The following is a 19,377-nucleotide window of genomic DNA, read 5'->3' on the forward strand; positions in this document are numbered from 1 at the left end:
TGTTTAAAATGATCAGGCTCACGACGAGAGCACAACTCTGCTGCTTTTCGCAGAACTTCGCTAACGAGTCTCTTGGGCCAGGAGGTGCGGCTTTGTGCTCGCGTTATCCAGTAACAGACTCTAGCCCTTTTTTTTTTTTTTTTCCTGTTTAGTTTCCTGTGTCTCGTCTGCTGTGTTCCGCCTGGCTGTGAGCGTACGTTCACTTGAATTGAATCTTTTGAAAAAAAGCTACCTCTTCTGCTTGCTAGTTAAAGTCCGAGGCGGGAAATAAAGGCAACGGTGCCAGCTGTGTGTTTACGAACATGCAGCAGTGAAGACGTACTCTGGTGTGGTGGTTTTTTTTGGTGGATGTCTCTTTTGCTAATATTTTTTCATGGTAATCCATCAGTGTTATAACGGTGAGACATGAGCGTAGGGTTGATCAGAGTCTTGAGTTCACTGACATGGCCAGTGCACCAAGTTTAAATACCGATCCTCGCTAACCTGGAGAAATCTGTCTACTGCATAAAACATAACCAAGAACCTCCTGAGCCACCATTTCTTAAGTTCTCTGAAATAGGTGGACTGTGGTGTGAGGAGGTTTTTTTTTTCTTTTCCTTCACAATATATATGGATATACAGACAGGTGTCGCGTTAAAGCCCCGGTCACAACCGGCCGTACGTGCTCCTACGGCCGGTCTACGTGCAAGAAACGCACGGAGGGCGTGCGTGTGACCTGCTGATTTTCGAGCCGCAGAGGTTCTTTGTCATGTCAAACAAACTCTACGGGCGCTTACCGGCGCTCGAAACTAACGGTGTCCCGACGTCCCGGGGACCATAAAAAATGTCATCGGGACACAAAATTATCATATCTGGGACAATCCCGGGACAATGGAAAAAAATAGATCTAGAAAAAAAGTTCTACATTAATATTATTTACAAAGCCGTAACACATACGTAGACATTCACCTAATTTGTCAATTTTAATTTTAAAACGTTAACAGCGAAAAATACATAGTAGCTACACTTTCGATGCACCTGCACCCGTAGGCTACAGAGCAGCGCATTCTGTTCTAGAATCTTCGGCCGGAGTCCGCATTATATGGACTTGGAATGGAATTGCTACCGCACACGCTGCGCCGACTCTTGCCAGAACAAAAATGCTGAAGTGGTTGAAGCGGACCGACCGCGGGGAAGAAACTGAAAGCCCAGACATAACGTCTCCGGGACCTTCAGGATCCAAAGTGTCATCGCCTGGTCTGCAGGCAACGCTAGCAACTGAATGAACTTAATGAACACTGTTAGACACGTTATAAAATACAACAGGAATGATGTGGATGATATTGACGGAAGATACCGTTCAACAGAATAAGTGAGTTTTCTTGGTGTCTTTCTAGTTCAGAAAGTTTAGTCAGTCAGCAGCACAACTAGGCTCGGACCTGCCACTATGCTGATGTTGCTAACATTTGCACCCACGTTTCAGCAGCGAAAGTTCATAAAATGGATAACGGAAAGTTCATAAAAATGGATAGCGGTCATGGTGAAAATTATAAGTTGGCCTTATAAGTGCCAACAGATATTCAAGGTATAAGTAGATGAAATGAACATAAAAGGGGTCTTATTTTCAACTAAAGTGTACTGCAGATGTAGGGAGTTGAAACATTTTCTGAATGAGCTAGTTGGCCCCTTTAAATAAACGGGTATCTATTCATACAGTGAGATCGCCAAAGTTTAATAAACTGAAAATGCAATAACTGTAATTTTGAAGTAGATGATGTATTGGACATGTGTCGCTTGTGTCTTGTGACTTATTGTAAAAATGATGTAAAGGGTTCAAAATCGCATAGTTACAAATATAATAGTAACTTCATATGATAATATTAACCACTGGTTATTTCAGAGAGGAAAAAAATGGGGACACTATTGCTTCCATTCAGGACAATACAACACAGAATTCGGGACCACTGGGGGACACAAAGAAAAAAAGTTAATTTCGAGCCCTGGCGCTTACGTTTTTTTCAGGTTGCAAGACAAACTTACGGCCAACGTGCGTCTTTCTCAGGCGTGCAGACGGCGCGCTTTTCGGCGCATTCTGCTTTTCCCCCGGCATTTTGGGCGACTTGTGTAATTCGTGCAGTTCCGAAGAGTTTTTTTTTGGGGGGGGGGGTTGCTCTCCGGTAATCCACTCTGGTAGTAATGATAGACCCGAGTACTGTGCAGACCATACAACGTTTGGTTCCCCCTGGTGGATATATGGAACCATTGACAGCAGAGATAGTCAGATTGACAGTGTAGCTGCTGGCTGCTATTATAATATTCAACAGCGTTCCGTTACAAACTGCTAGCTGCTACACTGTCAGTGGATGGAACCGATGGCTGGGCAATCTGGTTGCTAAGAAACATGACTCCCGGGCTTTTCCTCAGATCGGTGTGTTCATTTATCAACTTGCTGAATTTCATCTACTCGTGTGTATTTCTTTGGAGCCTCGGTGACTGGGAGTAAACGATCAGCGTTGAAGTGGAAGTCATTTACTCGTCTACAATCAAAGCGCAAGTGTTAAAATAATTGTGCATATATATATATATATATATATATATATATATATATATAAACTTTGTCTCTCATAACCTAACCTCCTTCATATTAGCCATGACCTATCCTTGGGGTAAAAAAATACCTGAAAAACGTAATGTTATTTGAGGAGTTGCATGATGACTGTATATGTTCTCAATGTAGTGTCTACATGGGTTAATGACTATTGTTTTTTGTTCCTAGATAATATTTAAGTGCCGTAATACCGTTCCATACGTGCAAGAATTGGTCTTATTTAAAGCTTGTGGCTGTCTGGCTTAGTTAAAATGCTAACCGTTAGCACCCGACTAGCTGCTATTGAGGTTTTTCACCCACGTGACCAAGTCATGTGATGCTGCCATTTTGGACGTCACAGCTCGAATCAGTTTGAATGCGAGGAAGGCGACAAACGAAAAACAAAAGAAAAAGGAGCGAGATGCAGAAAACACCTTCACTATCCAGCGACGTAGGGCATTTACAGGGCGAGCAGAGGGAGAGGTATTTGCAAAAATTGAGGTTAGCAGGCTTAGAGAACGACGTTTACCTGCTTCCACCAGGATTGTTCACTGACGTACGGAAGTACACGAAGCCCTCGTCTTTACCTGACTTCGGCCCACATGATCTGTATACCTATGTCGTTAAAAACCCATCGCCATACACAGGTATTGATCTGAAAGTGTATAAGAGTTTGGATGCCTACAAATATTTTGTGTCAGGCTGGGTAACATGCCTACATCAGCGGGTCGTCCCTGGAGCCGGTGGTCGCCATCTTATTACACCTAAGGTTTGTTCACATTTTCATTTACTTTCGGTCCTCAGGATAAACAAAATGTTATTAAATGTCATTGAAATAACTTCTTAGTCTGTTGAGACATGGCCCGTTATAAATTTGCTGTTACCAGGCAATGACCAAGAACTGTATTATTAGGGTCGGTGTCTGTGTTGTAGCAGTGTACTAGCAGCTAGCTGTTAGCACTAGCTAATGTCAACAACATAGTAGCTGGTATGTTACTGTAGCAATGTTTACGTTCAGTCATTTGGATGACTGTTAAAACCTTTCAGTCTCAAGTTTTTCCTTTACTGGATTTACTAGTTTACTGTAATTATGATCCGGCAGCTATTTACACCGGATCCAGTGTAAATAGCTGCCGGAGCGCGCTCCGGCTTGCTCCCCCTCAAATTAAGCAGCACGCTCCGGGAGCAAGCCGGAGCGTGCTGCTTAATTTGAGGGGGAGCAAGCCAGAGTGTGCTCCGGAACCTTGGCCACAGCACTCCGGGAGCAAGCCGGAGCGCGCTGCTTAATTTGAGGGGGAGCAAGCCGGAGCACGCTGCTTAATTTGAGGGGGAGCAAGCCGGAGCACGCTGCTTAATTTGAGGGGGAGCAAGCCGGAGCACGCTGCTTAATTTGAGGGGGAGCAAGCCGGAGCACGCTGCTTAATTTGAGGGGGAGCAAGCCAGAGTGTGCTCCGGAACCTCGGCCGGAGCACTCCGGGAGCAAGCCGGAGCGCGCTGCTTAATTTGAGGGGGAGCAAGCCGGAGCGCGCTGCTTAATTTGAGGGGGAGCAAGCCGGAGCGCGCTGCTTAATTTGAGGGGGAGCAAGCCGGAGTACGCTCAGGCAGCTATTTACACTGGATCCGGTGTCTGTAACACGTTTTTTTTTTTCAAGCTGGTTCTACCTCTCTGTCTGCAGCGTTAGTATGTAGCTTGACCTTCAAAATGGCGGACACCGGGGCATCACATGACCCTGTGACGTCAGGTGAAAAACCTCAGTTTGCTATTTTAGAACATCGAGTGATGAAATGGTAATGTGTAACCCATGTGTGTGTTATATGAGTTCGTGGTGCATACATCCAAGGCACTACACAAACTTCAGGAAGTGGCGAAGAAAAAGGAGTAAAGATGGACTGACTTTGGGGTGGGGAACTGAAGATGGATTGGGAACTGAATTAATAAATAATAGTAATTAATAAATGTTCTGTTTTGTTGAAACTATTGTCTGACTGATATTTTGTGTGTGTGTGGTGGGGGGGGGGGGTCCGCGTCGCCGCGCTACCTCACTCTTTTTTGACCATGGTTGTGTTTGCATCCCTGCTTTCTCCACAAACAAAAAATACCGCAGCAATTTGGGAAACGCCAAAAATCGCACGGCCAAAAAATCATACGTCCGGTTGTGACCTAGGCTTAAAGGAAAAACCATGCCTTGTATGCATTATACTGTGGAAGGACTTTTAATGGCGTTTAACGGATTTGCACTTACCCGTCCTTATTAGGCGTCCATTCTTCAGATTGAGTCACCTTTGGATGAATCATTTGGGCGTGTAGGTTAGAAAAGCAGCCTTGGGCACAAAGGGTCGCAGGTTCAAGTCCCGTGAGGAGAGTTGAGTGAATGAATGAACAGCGCACTCTCCTCTCTCTGTATCATAGCTGAAGTGCCCTTGAGCAAGGCACCCAACCCTCAATTGCTTCCTGGGCGCTGTAGCATAGCTGCCCACTGCTCTGGGGTGTGTGTGTGTGTGCAGAGGAGGAATTTCACTGCACTCGAGTGTACGTGTGACAAAAATAAAGGCAGCTTCTTCTTTCCGAATGGGAGTGGTCTCTTCCAGGATGACCCCGCCCCCATCCAGAGAGCTCGGAGAATGGTTCGATGAGTATGAAAATGAAACCTATCTGCCATGTGCATCGTCTTTCAGTCACCAGATCTCCACAGTACTCTTAACGGAACGGTGCTCATTCCTTCAGTCCACTTCCAGAGCTCTGTAACGTTCATGCCAAGGTGCTTTAAAGCCGTTCTGCCCTGTAATTTGTCACCTTTCTTGGGTTAACGGTACTCGGCTTAAAGCTAACGTTCTGCACTTTCAGCTTGGTTTCATTTCAAGTCCAGCGTGCTTAGACAAAAATAATAATAATAGTGGTACTATGCAGCTGTTTGGTTGTGACAGTCCTGTGTAGATAAAGGCTTACTCTGTAGAAACGGCGTGATTTTGTTGCTAGATAATGCATCTGTTGTATAAGCAAGATGCCTTTCTATATTGTACGCATAGTGTAATTTCATTCAATTCAGTTGCATAATGATTTATATAGCGCCTTTCTCATACCCAAGGTCGCTTTACAATTATAAGGAAAGGGGAAAGGAAGAGTCCACCAAATAAAGGTCAGGATGTCATTTCAATGGTGTAGCAGCCACAGTCCCACTAAAAGGCGCAAGAAAACAAGTCCCACGACGCCACCGGGCAACACCGCGCCATGGATCCACAAAGCGAGCCCAGAAGCACCGCCATGCAGAGCGCTGGTGCGTCCCAAACTGCCTGCACAGCCGCTGCGATGCCACCAAGCAGCATCGCTCAGAACACCGCGCCAAGCACAGAAGCGCTGCCGCACAGAGCGCTGGACAACCCTGATGTTACAAGAGCAACGAGCTCACCGCAGTCCATGGCGAGGAGCACAGGCATCATCCACAGCGCACCAAGGCCTGGAGGGAACCGACACCCAAAACTGGGTCCGGAGCTACACCACAACCGACGGACAAAACACTCGAACAACACACAAAAAGAACAACAAAAGGGAAAATAAAATAATTAAAAAATAAAACTCCGGTGAGAAGCGGCAGCCGGAATTTCCTCGAGTTACAGCCCTTTATTAACAAAATAATAATTTGACCATTTCATGAGTGTTTTTCCTTCTGAAATCAACCCTCTCACAGTTTTTGGAGGAATTTCACCAAACTTGGCAAAAGGCCTTTGTTGTATGTCGGTAGTACGCATTTATTATTATTATTATTATTAATTAATTAATTTATTTATTTTTTGTTCAATTGGGTCACGTTTTCCCAGAGTTGTGGCCCTTGATTAACAACCTTGTACTTTGACAATTTCATGAAGGTGTGCTCGCCTTCTGACATCAACTCCTCTCACAATTTGTGGAGGAATTTCACCAAACTTGGCAGAAGGCTTTGTTATATGACGGTGATACGCAGATTCGTTTAATTTGGGCAAATTTTCCCAGTTATGCCCTTGATTATTAACAAACTTGTACTTTGGCAATTTCATCAAGGTGCACTTGCTTTCTGAAACCAACTTCACTCACAGTTTTTATCTCCCGCTGGCCGAAAGGCCCGAAGGGGGATTATGTCGTGGCGATGTCCGTCTGTCCGTCCCAGGAAGGGTGCTCACCTTTTCAAATCGACTCCTTTCACAATTTTTGGAGGAATTTCACGTAACTTGGCAGGATTCTTTGTCGGTAATGCGCATATTGCAGTTTCGTTCAATTCAGTCACATTTTACCATAGTTGTGGCCGAGTTGCCAGCAGGGGATATTGTGCTCTCAGAGCGCTCTTGTCTTTGTCATGGCAGCTTTTTGCATTTATTTCTTGATGCATACATATAAAATTTTTAATCGGAGCCTTCACCTTTCGTTTCTGCTCATCAGTGCACTCACTTCCTGCAAGTCCTTCTCCTCGTTCCTAACATACAAATGTGTGTACGCGCATTTGGCACAGTTACAGCTTCTGTCTGTCCAGCTAAACAGTGTCCGCATGTCCCTGGGTAACCGTATAACTCTATTGCATGTCTCAGGAGGCAAAATTAAAGGAACAGTCCACCGTATTTCCATAATGAAATATGCTCTTATCTGAATTGAGACGAGCTGCTCCGTACCTCTCCGAGCTTTGCGCGACCTCCCAGTCAGTCAGACGCGCTGTCACTCCTGTTAGCAATGTAGCTAGGCTCAGCATGGCCAATGGTATTTTTTGGGGCTGTAGTTAGATGCGACCAAACTCTTCCACGTTTTTCCTGTTTACATAGGTTTATATGACCAGTGACATGAAACAAGTTCAGTTACACAAATTGAAACGTAGCGATTTTCTATGCTATGGAAAGTCGGCACTATAATGACAGGCGTACTAACACCTTCTGCGCGCTTCGGCAGCGCATTGATATCTGAGCTCCGTATCAATGCGCTGCCGAAGCGCGCAGAAGGTGTTAGTACGCCTGTCATTATAGTGCGGACTTTCCACAGCATAGAAAATCGCTACGTTTCAATTTGTGTAACTGAACTTGTTTCATGTCACTGGTCATATAAACCTATGTAAACAGGAAAAACGTGGAAGAGTTTGGTCGCATCTAACTACAGCCCCAAAAAATACCATTGGCCATGCTGAGCCTAGCTACATTGCTAACAGGAGTGACAGCGCGTCTGACTGCGTCTGACTGACTGGGAGGTCGCGCAAAGCTCGGAGAGGTACGGAGCAGCTCGTCTCAATTCAGATAAGAGCATATTTCATTATGGAACTACGGTGGACTGTTCCTTTAACCTCAGCATGTGCATACACTATGTGCATAGCCAAGGAGATGGACAGATTCCTGTCGTGCTTTATTCTGAATTAGATCAAACTTTCCTTTCAGTCAGTGTCTTCCACTAAACCGCATGTTTGTCATGTTATACAGTGCTGAGCGTAAATGAGTGCACCCCCTTTGAAAAGTAACATTTTAAACAATATCTCAATGAACACAAACAATTTCCAAAATGTTGACAAGACAAAGTTTAATATAACATCTGTTTAACTTATAATGGGAAAGTAAAGTTAATAATATAACTTGGATTACATGTTTTTCAGTTTTACTCAAATTAGGGTGGTGCAAAAATGAGTACACCCCACAACAAAAACTACTACATCTAGTACTTTGTATGGCCTCCATGATTTTTAATGACAGCACCAAGTCTTCTAGGCATGGAATGAACAAGTTGGCGACATTTTGCAACATCAATCTTTTTCCATTCTTCAACAACGACCTCTTTTAGTGACTGGATGCTGGATGGAGAGCGATGCTCAACTTGTCTCTTCAGAATTCCCCAAAGAAAATAATTTCTTTCCACCACAAAGGTGAAGGCTACAAGAAGATCAGCAAAGCTTTACTTATCAGTCAGAATACTGTAGCAAAAGTGGTACAAAAATTTAAGAAAGATGGAACTGCAACCATCTCAGAGACGTCCAGGTCGTCCATGGAAGTTAAAGGAATACGCCACCCCCAAGTGAAATTGAGTCAGTCCCTGCAGTCCCTCGAGTTGGATGAGTGAGCCAAAGCGTTTTGTAGCCGACCCAGCCATTGCCCTGATCTAGAAACGCCCCGGTTAGCTTTAGCTTAGCGTAGTCGCTGTAATCCGGCGTGTCCAGCTAGCATTGTCGTTGCAAAAGTGAATCAAATAACTCAAGATTTTTTATAATTATTTCTCATGACCGCTGCAGGCGCAAAGACACCACGCAGCACCTGAAAACCCTGGTTTCCCTGGTAACACTGGTGTATTGACGGAAGTTGTGGTGCTGCATGGTGTCTTCGTGCCTGCAGTGGTGCTTTGCCTGTGCTGTGGCCGAAAATAGTTCCAGATATAAATCGGTCTAGTAAATCCCTTCGTGTTAATTTGCATTGATATGTGTACTCGATGCGAATGTACAGGTCATGAGAAATTATTATTAAAAATCTTGAGTTATTTGATTCACTTTTGCAACGACATGCTAGCTGGACACGCCGGATTACAGCGACTAAGCTAAAGCTAACCGGGGCGTTTCTAGATCAGGACAATGGCTGGGTCGGCTACAAAATGCTTTGGCTCACTCATCCAACTCTAGGGACTGCAGGGACTGACTCAATTTCACCTGGGGGTGGCGTACTCCTTTAACACCTCGACAGGAGCGTCTTCTGATGAGAAGGGTTGAAGAAAATCGGCATGCAAGTTCACTGCAGTTATCTAAAGAAGTAGAAAGCCAAACTGGGGTGACTATTTCCCGTGACACAATACGGCGTACACTGCAGAGGAATGGCATGCATGGATGCCGTCCACGAAAGAAGCCTCTCCTAAAGCCCAGGCACAAAAAAGCCCACCTAGAGTTTGCCAGGGCCCATGCTGACAAAGATGAAGACTACTGGGACTCTATACTCTGGAGTGATGAGACCAAGATAAATGTTTTTGGAACTGCTGGCTTCAAAACTGTATGGTGTCGCAAAGGTGAGGAATACAAAGAAAAATGCCCGGTGCCTACAGTGAAACATGGTGGTGGCAGTGTCCTTATGTGGGGCTGCATGAGTGCTGCTGGTGTCGGGGAGCTGCATTTCATTGACGGCATCATGAATTCACAGACGTATTGCTCTATACTGAAAGAGAAGCTGCTACCATCACTCCATGCCCTTGGTCGTCATGCACTTTTCCAACATGACTAAACACACATCTAAGGCCACTGTTGGATTTCTGAAGAAGAACAGGGTGAAAGTGATTCAGTGGCCAAGTACGTCTCCTGATCTGAACCCAATCGAACACCTATGGGGAATTCTGAAGAGACAAGTTGAGCATCGCTCTCCATCCAGCATCCAGTCACTAAAAGAGGTCGTTGTTGAAGAATGGAAAAAGATTGATGTTGCAAAATGTCGCCAGCTTGTTCATTCCATGCCTAGAAGACTTGGTGCTGTCATTAAAAATCATGGAGGCCATACAAAGTACTAGATGTAGTAGTTTTTGTTGTGGGGTGTACTCATTTTTGCACCACTCTAATTTGAGTAAAACTGAAAAATGTGTAATCCAAGTTATATTATTAACCTTACTTTCCCGTTATAAGTTAAACAGATGTTATATTAAACTTTGTCTTGTCAACATTTTGGAAATTGTTTGTGTTCATTGAGATATTGTTTAAAATGTTACTTTTCAAAGGGGGTGCACTCATTTACGCTCAGCACTGTAGATTATTTATTACACACACTTTGACCTGAGAGCACACACTCGAGTGATAGTTCTGTCTCTGTACATGCGGTGTATCGTAAATAATGTTCTATAATCTGAGGATGACTTTTTTTTTTCTCTCTCCCCCTTCCTCAGGTGGTTATCGACGCTTTCCGACTGATCAATGCTAACATGATGGTCTTGGGACATGAACCACGGCAGACAACCTCTAACCTGGGACACCTCAACAAGCCCTCCATTCAGGCACGTCCACCTGTGTCTTTGGCATCAAGACAAATTTGTTCAAGCACGACGCATTTGAAAGCATGTGTGACTGCTTAAGAGAACCCTGAGTGAAATGTTGACCTAATCTGTAGGTCGTTCTGAAAACGATACACGTCCCCAGACTGAAACGTCTTTTGCTGTACATCACAACCACAAGTGCAGTTATAGCATTCAGTCTCATTAACGAAAAGGGGGGAGTTTTTTTTTTTTTTTTTAAAAGATTCAGATTCGGTCACGACTGGAGCACGGGTCCTTCGGACATTTCAACAGTCAGTCCAAATTGAATTATAATAGCACGTAACTATTCACCAATCTGATCAAAGCCTGATCGTCACTTCGCTAGTAAGGTTTTAGACATCTTGTCAGATTAACGGTTTCCAACGTATTGATGTTTCAGAAATTTATTTATTTATATTTGATTTATTAAAATTCAGGTGTCCATGTATGTTACAAGCAGAAAATTATTTATTTACTTCCATCTGATTCTTTGTAGGGATGTTAACCGATGACCGTTTGACCGGTGGTTGACCGAATCACCGTCAACCGGTTAATTTTTTTTTGGTTGTCGGTTAAAAAAAAAACTCAATCGTTTTGAAGCTGCCGATTTTGTAGCGGAGAACCTGGAATTCTGTGTTGTAAACGCTTGGGGCGTGCCATGCGGTGTAAGGACGACAGCTGACAAATCAGAAACACCCATTCAGTCATGTCCCGCCCTCCCGCCCCAGTTGAAGACAGCTGACAAATCAGAAACACCCATTCAGTCATGTCCCGCCCCAGTTGAACACAGCTGCCACTCGGCGAAAGAAAAGTGTAGACGCAGGCTTTTTAGCTTACAAATTACTATTCTGTTTTTTTTTTTTTTTAAATTATTATTAGAAGGCACATGGAGTTTAGTCCTGCCTTGGCCAGTGCATTCTGAAAGTATGTTTCGGTCTGTAGCCAACAATGCATGTTATTGCAGATCATATCTCTCCACACAAACTAAAGGCGCAGATGCCGACTTTTTCACGGCTGAATCGTGCAGATCCGATTTTTTTTTTTTTTTTTAGGGGGGCGTTGGAGTGTCTGAATAATTTCATCAGAGTAAATTCTGTATTAAAATTACTAAATAAGCAAATGCCGTTGAAATTATTCAGACACTCCAACGCCCCCCCCCCCCCCCCAAAAAAAAAAAAAAAAATCGGATCTGCACGATTCAGCCATGAAAAAGGCGGCATCCGCCAAAACGCGCGCCGTTTGCATCCCTGTTAAACTCCTAGGTTAACCGACTTTAACCAACTAATGAGGCTCGGTAGTCGGTCAAGATTTTTTTTTTTTTAAGTTGTCGCCATCCCTAATTCTTTGGCTGTTTGGCAGAATTGACCCGTCGTGGCATCTGATGTGTTTTCTGAGACTGGTTTTATATTCTGCTCGTATTTCATTATGTGCACCAAATTTTTTTTTTTTTCTTCTCAGGCCTTAATTCATGGATTGAACAGACATTACTACTCCATTACCATCAACTACAGGAAGAATGAGCTCGAGCAAAAGGTCTCCGTTAACCCTTAGTGACATGGCTGGAAATCAGAAAGTCATGTGACTGGTGCAATCTTATCTCACGCTCGCGTGTATTCCTCCAGATGCTGTTGAACTTACACAAGAAGAGCTGGATGGAGGGTCTGACACTGCAGGACTACAGCGAACACTGCAAACTTAACGAGACCATTGTAAAAGAGATGCTTGAGCTGGCCAAGAATTACAACAAGGTAACGGAGAAAAAAAAAAAAAATGTGTACCCTTTGAGAAGTTTTCATCAACAGGAAGTTGAACATTTCACTCTAAAATCTGAGTTAGTACTGAACATCTGACAGGGAAATATTTTTACATCGTTACATATAGGAGCCGATTGTGTTCCAGTACGCAGCTGTACAGGCTGAGCTGGAGGCATTTCCACTTTGTACATTATAAAAAAACCTTCAGATTCTATTATATATCTCCACATTCACTGGATATGAGCAATCACGCACTCTGATAGCCTAGTAGTAGTCAATCAGCTCATACCGTGAATAGAGAAAAACAAAATGGCAGAGCGTGGTGTTGAACCAACTGAAAACGAAATAAAAACTCTACTCGAAAACAAAACCCTAAAAAATATAAATGTTATTTACCAGCTGGGAGGTCCGTATGGTGAAATACCGTGACCGAGGTCTTAAAAGTACTGAGCGAGGCCCTCTGGGCCGAGGTCAGTATTCAAGGCCGAGGTCACGGTATTTCACCATACGGACCGACCTTAAGCTGGTAAATAATATATTTATTTTTTTCTTTACCAAATTCTAACAGAAAACGAGAGCGCCCGAAAGGGGAAACCGAGCCGAGCCGCCATTTTGAATCCTCATTCACGGCTGTAATGCAAATGGCTTCCTCCTCGGTATACAAGTGCACTTCCATGGCAGGAAAAAAACTATGTAGTCCCCTGTTTATACAAATAGGAGTCATTCAGGATTCAGCCATGTTTTTGCTCGGTGTTAGCAAGTTAGAGGTTTTTAGCTTTCTCCTGAAATGTTTTCTTTTATTTCTTCTTCTTCAGGGTAGTAAAACTCGCTTTTGCTGTGAACACTGTCGTTATCGCTATCCATGCTGTAAAATTAATGCTGTTCTCCTGAGAAATGTGAAAATAAATGTTGACAAAAATTGCTATGATGTTTGTTGTGAACGAGCGAGTCACCAGGGGTCCGTACTGTAGGATACGGACCCGCTCGCCAGCCAGTCAGAGTGCAGGATTTGATGGAAACCGGACCGTGAAAAAAGCAACAAAATATGGAATGAAAGTATTTGATGCTAAGAACGGTGGTGGTGTTTTTTTTTTTCCCCCCTCCAAGAATTATTCTTGTTATAGCATTTTTTGCAGATTACTACTGTCATCTTGCCGGTTTGTTTACATTCTTCATCTTTAAAGTGTATGGAACATCTTATTGTAATTCTTTAAAATAAATATCATTAGTAACGACCAAAATTAATTAATGAAGCGTTGCCTTGCCTCAGGGCTAATCTCGCAAGATGTCACGCATGGAACCCCGATTATCTGGGTAATTTCCGTTCATCTGACTCCGTGTTTGTTTACTCGCTGAAATTGGATATTGCTGTTGGAATCTTACAAAAATAACAATGGGAAAGCGCCGTGTTGTGTTTGGATGTTCAAATCCCGATACAACAGGACATTCGGTTCACCAATTTCCGAGAAATAACGCTAATCTAAAGCGACAGTGGGTGAGGTTTGTGCAAACGAAGCGGGCAGATTTCATGTAGCCTACTAATAATAAATCTGATTCATCAAGTGTTCGTCACCACCAGAACGACCACATGGGAATTATTGGAGCAAAAAGAAACCCGTGTATTTAATAAATGACATTTGATCCAGCATATTTGGACAGTTCGCCGATTCCCCCATTATCGCCCAGTTCATATTTTCTTTCAGTAATTACACTGAATAAGTGTATGTTTTAAAGATTATATACTAAGTAACTTTAAAAACGCACAATGGAATTCGACACGATATCACTTTAGATCCATGCATATATTTGAAATTTATGATATTGTATGTAATGCGCACACATCTTGAAACATCGATAAAGGGCATTTATTGTCAAACTCAAGAATTAATTCACAATAAAAAAATTCAAAGTGACAGTTGGTCCATGTTCGGACCGTCATGCTGGAGATTCTGGGTGTGTGTCGTCCAGGGGTCTCAGCAGCAGTGACTGAGGGGGTCAGGAATCTGTCACGGAGGTGAGCTAGCCTGATGTGCTGATCCTGAACTGGCGTCGTGACTCGAGGCTGACCAGGGCGTGGACGATCCCTGGTGCTCCCTGTCTGTCTGTAACGCTGACTCAAACGGGAAACGGTCGAATGATGAACACCGAAGTGCCGGGCGACCTCTGTCTGTGTACTTCCGGCACGCAACATCCCGATGGCCTGTTCACGTTGATTCTGGCTTAGGCGTGGCATCTTCAATAATGACAATTTCCCCATCATTTCCCCCGGGGATTTATAGGCAAGATTGTGCGTGTACAGTGTATGCAAAATTTGTTTGAAAATTAAAGCCTGTCCATGTCATTGACTACCCGAGTCATATTGTACGTTATTGAGTACAACTCCCTTAAATTCTGATTTGAGCACAGATTTGGAACTTATTCGGGCAGAACGAAGTTATTTTTCCATTGTGATGTATTTCTTTTCTTCTTGAGATAAACTCAGCACGAATTCAGAAAGTTTTATCAATGTGCGTTTTTAAAGTTACTTAGTGTATTTCTGAATTTATTGAGGTACATGTAAATATTTTCTCTATATTTTTGCAGCGAGCAGCTTAGAATAAAAATCCACAAGCCAGTTCTGTGTTTCCGATTCTCTCTGGCTGGTGGTGCGCTATCGGCGCTGAGTGGGACTGCTGTGAACTGGCATCTGTTTCTTGTCCTGGGGGCTCGAAAAGATCACCATTTACTCCAGAATATCCTTGATAATCATCTGCCCCTTCATCCGACATATAAGAATCCCATCACTATCAGAATTCTCTCCAAAACGTGATTCCATATCGAGACTGCTCTAACCACTGCTGCACATGGGAACGAAACTGATACCTGGATTGTCGCACGTGTGTTTGTCTTGCACCTCTTCGGGATCTTCCGGTTCAGTCTCTGTAGGTTCTGTGAAAATCAGCTGATTTTATTGATTTTTTTTCCATTACTTTATGGCCTTTTGGATCAGCTGTGGTTTGAAAATACATGGTCAATCAGCATAATGATCGTTTCTTTGTACAAGGAGCAAGAATGGGGTTTTAGGGACATAAAATTCACTTTAAGCATTAAAATTTATTTTTATTTACAGTATCTGTCCATCTAATTTTTATTTATTTATTTATTTATTTAAGAGTGGTTCAGAAGCTGGAAGAAGTTTGAAAATTACGTAACTGAAATGTCCAAGGAAGAATTAATGAAATGCCTAAAGCTATTCTGTACCTCAGCAAGACGGCACTTTCTACAAAAAAACAAAACAAAAAACAATAGTCGATTCGTGCAGCCATCGATAGGTTTTTAAGAAGTCCGCCGAAGCGGAAATGATTTTTTCGGAAGTTTTGCATAAAGTTATTTATCGAATTTGCAAAAGAAAAACAAACAACAACAAAAAAAAGCTCTGTTTCTCAAAATCCAGTGAATGTGGACAGACTATAACCGTTATTCCACTCCGTCTCATCGTACGTGGCTTATAACTGTTTATATAAAACTTTTTTTTTTTGGAGGTTTCTCACTTAGCACTGAACAGGTGAGGGGGAAATAGTTTTACATCCTTACATATCATAGCCAGCTGTGTTCCAGTACGCAGATACAGTGAGAGTAAAAAGTATTTGGTCCCTTGCTGATTTTGTTGGTTTGCCCACTAATAAAGACATGATCATTCTATACTTTTAATGGTAGATGTATTCTAACATGGAGAGACAGAATATCAAAACGAAAATCCAGAAAATAACAAACCAACAAAATCAGCAAGGGATCAAATACTTTTTACTCTCACTGTATATAGGCTGAATTGAACCGGCGACCTTTTGGTCCCAAAGCTGCTTCTCTAACTGATGTAAATGATAATGCTAATTAATTTCTGTGCCCAGCAGTTTTAATATTCATTATAAAATTGTTTTGGGCGATGGAGTCGTTTTGGTGCATTTGATGGTGAGCTACTTGTAATTAAAGTCAAGATGAACAAGTTACCAGCTGAAAGTCGAACCAAACCAAAGGTGACCTTCTATAGATAGCAGCTAAAGATTGAGATATAATCAGAGCTATGTTCCTGAACGTGGGTTCACAGTGATGCTTTGTTTTATGTGTTTATTTCCCACGTGCCACTTCGTAAATAAACAAACAGGTCAGAATTGACTCATTGTGTCCATGGCTGATTAGGGTAATATCACACGAGCAAGAGTGAAGTTATCCGGACCACAGGGCGAGTGCTGTAGGTAAACGCAGTCATGCCAGTATTCAGTATAACCACATGATCGCATGCGTGAGATTGCTTTTATACGACAGTTCTGTAAACAAGAAATTAATTTCGAGTAACGCATCAGACACAATACGGCCAAATGTTCTGTTTATTTTTGCTCCGCGAGTCCCAAAGAAGCCACGCTTAGGTTTCGGCACGTAGGCGAACTCGCGTTGATTTTGTTAACATTCCTGTTAAAGGTGTGTTTGGTGAAATTGGTGTCCCTTCTTCATCTGATGAGATTTCATATTTTAAAGGAGTACGCCACCCCCAGGTGAAATTGAGTCAGTCCCTGCAGTCCCTAGAGTTGGATGAGTGAGCCAAAGCGTTTTGTAGCCGACCCAGCCATTGTCCTGATCTGGAAACGTCCCGGTTAGCTTTAGCTTAGCGTAGTCGCTGTAATCCGGCGTGTCCAGCTAGCATTGTCGTTGCAAAAGTGAATCAAATAACTCAAGATTTTTTATAATTATTTCTCATGACCTGTACATTCACATCGAGTACACATATCAATGCAAATTAACACGAAGGGATTTACTAGACCGATTTATATCTGGAACTATTTTCGGCCACAGCACAGGCAAAGCACCGCTGCAGGCGCAAGGACACCACGCAGCGCCTGAAAACCCTGGTTTCCCTGGTAACACTGGTGTATTGACGGAAGTTGTGGTGCTGCGTGGTGTCTTTGCGCCTGCAGCGGTGCTTTGCCTGTGCTGTGGCCGAAAATAGTTCCAGATATAAATCGGTCTAGTAAATCCCTTCATGTTAATTTGCATTGATATGTGTACTCGATGCGAATGTACAGGTCATGAGAAATAATTATAAAAAATCTTGAGTTATTTGATTCACTTTTGCAACGACAATGCTAGCTGGACACGCCGGATTACAGCGACTACGCTAAGCTAAAGCTAACCGGGACGTTTCCAGATCAGGACAATGGCTGGGTCGGCTACAAAACGCTTTGGCTCACTCATCCAACTCTAGGGACTGCAGGGACTGACTCAATTTCACCTGGGGGTGGCGTACTCCTTTAAGGCAATAGTTAGATTCCTGAAAAGTATCCTGTGCCAGGTCTGCTGCTGATATCGCTAACTCTACTGTAGTAACCGTTTCAAACTCGGTAGTGAAATTGTACGTGATGAACACAGATGATTGCAGTGACGCACACGGTGAAAAATCCCAGTGCGGTTATAAGAAATACAGGCACACCAGTTGACTTATTTATTTGTTTGCCATTTCAGTTAAGGTTGTTCTTGGGGCTTTTTATATCTATCTATCTATCTATCTATCTATCTATATATATATATATATATATATATATAAATAAAATACAGTTCTTTATCATGGTTAAAGTTGCTGTTTATTGTTCTTTAGGCTGTTGAAGAAGAAGACAAAATGACTCCTGAGCAGCTGGCCATCAAGAATGTTGGCAAACAGGTGATAAACACTTTTTTTTTTCAGTTGGTCTTTTTTCAGTCTCTCTTTTGAGTTCGCTGTGTATCACTGTAACTTCACATGTTCTTGTACCGATTATGGTTTTGGGCTTCTTCCAAGACGAATTAATTCTCTATCCGTTATGTTCCTAAAGGAGTGTCGTCTCAGAATTTTAAAGGTCTGATATCATCTTTTGCTCCTCCCCCCTTCACAGGATCCCAAACGGCATTTGGAAGAACACGTGGATGTACTGATGACGTCCAACATCGTGCAGTGTCTCGCCGCTATGCTAGATACAGTCGTGTTCCAGTAAACTTTCATTGTGCTTAAACGTTTATTCATTGTCTGTTGTCTTTTTAAGAAATAAATCTATACAAAACCCAGTTTCCATGTGAGTGTGTTTGATTTGCCAAGCCTGTAATCATTTCCCTTTTTTCCAGAGCATCACAAATCTGTCTCTGTGCTGAATGACCAGAACAAATCAAAACTTGCTGTAGCTCCATCTTTAGTAAAAACCCAGTTTGTCTGGATGAGTCTCAAAGTCAAACCAGAATCAATTCGACTAGTGAAAGCCTGAGTGAAGATAAATATCAAATATTAATCCACGGGGACAGTAAACATGACTTCTTTCTCTGATGGGCCTGAATTCGTTCACTTTTTTTTTTCTCCCCAAATTAACAATTTCTGTGACAAAAATATACAGAACCCTTTTATACACACACAACACTGTGCAATGTTTGCTTCATTATTTCTTTCAGTGCACTTTGGTGTTTTTTTTCCCCCCTTATGATTGTTTATCACTAACAGAAAGCTCACTGTTTGATCAGACTGATGTGCGGGATATAAACGTGACCCTTTATCACCTGCTGCCCCTCGGACCTTTCCGGCCTTTGCGTTTCACATCCTCTCTTTGGAACCTGCAGAACTTTTTTTTTTTTTTTGCGCGTAATTATTCATGCAGGCTTTCGGAAAGTAAGGAAGCTGAGTAAGTGTGAGCGCGGGTTAGTGCGCAGCTCTCCGCTGAGGCTCGGACCGGATCGGCTCGGCTCGACGTCAGTCTGCTATAATAAGTCTCGCTGCGCGCGCTCCAGGCGGCTCAGTGCGACGGCGCGCGCGCTGGGATTGTGATCGGGGCTGTGAGAAAAGCCGCCCCACGCAACGACTCGGGCTCGCGCGCGCGCGGAGTGTGTGAGCGCGATGCACCTGCAGCGGCAGCGCTGCACCTCACCGGCGCACAGCGACTTCACCGCCGGCCTGCTGTCCCAGCCGCAGCCCGCCCCGGGGACGCACCCGGCTCTAACAAAACTCCCCGCTGAGGAAGGCGTGAGGAGCGAGTCCGAGCGCGACCCCGACCCCGCCGGCTCCGATGCGCAGCGCGCTGTGTCTGGGAGCCACGCGG

The 19,377-nt window shown here is 43.3% G+C and overlaps 1 protein-coding gene across 1 annotated transcript in view; it reads left to right on the forward strand.

Moving 5' to 3' along the window:
• psmd14 (proteasome 26S subunit, non-ATPase 14) overlaps nucleotides 1-18,361 on the forward strand; it is a 48,331-nt gene extending 29,970 nt beyond the window's left edge. The window contains exons 7-11 of the mRNA XM_060940606.1: nucleotides 10,413-10,520; nucleotides 11,997-12,071; nucleotides 12,161-12,286; nucleotides 17,919-17,981; nucleotides 18,193-18,361. Coding sequence (XP_060796589.1) covers nucleotides 10,413-10,520; nucleotides 11,997-12,071; nucleotides 12,161-12,286; nucleotides 17,919-17,981; nucleotides 18,193-18,291 — 471 coding nt within the window. The 3' untranslated portion in view covers nucleotides 18,292-18,361. The remainder of the gene's footprint in view (nucleotides 1-10,412; nucleotides 10,521-11,996; nucleotides 12,072-12,160; nucleotides 12,287-17,918; nucleotides 17,982-18,192) is intronic.
• The last annotated feature ends 1,016 nt before the right edge of the window (nucleotides 18,362-19,377 follow it).

The sequence above is a fragment of the Neoarius graeffei genome, chromosome 15, assembly GCF_027579695.1.
Source record: "Neoarius graeffei isolate fNeoGra1 chromosome 15, fNeoGra1.pri, whole genome shotgun sequence".
Classification (NCBI taxonomy): Eukaryota; Metazoa; Chordata; class Actinopteri; order Siluriformes; family Ariidae; genus Neoarius; species Neoarius graeffei.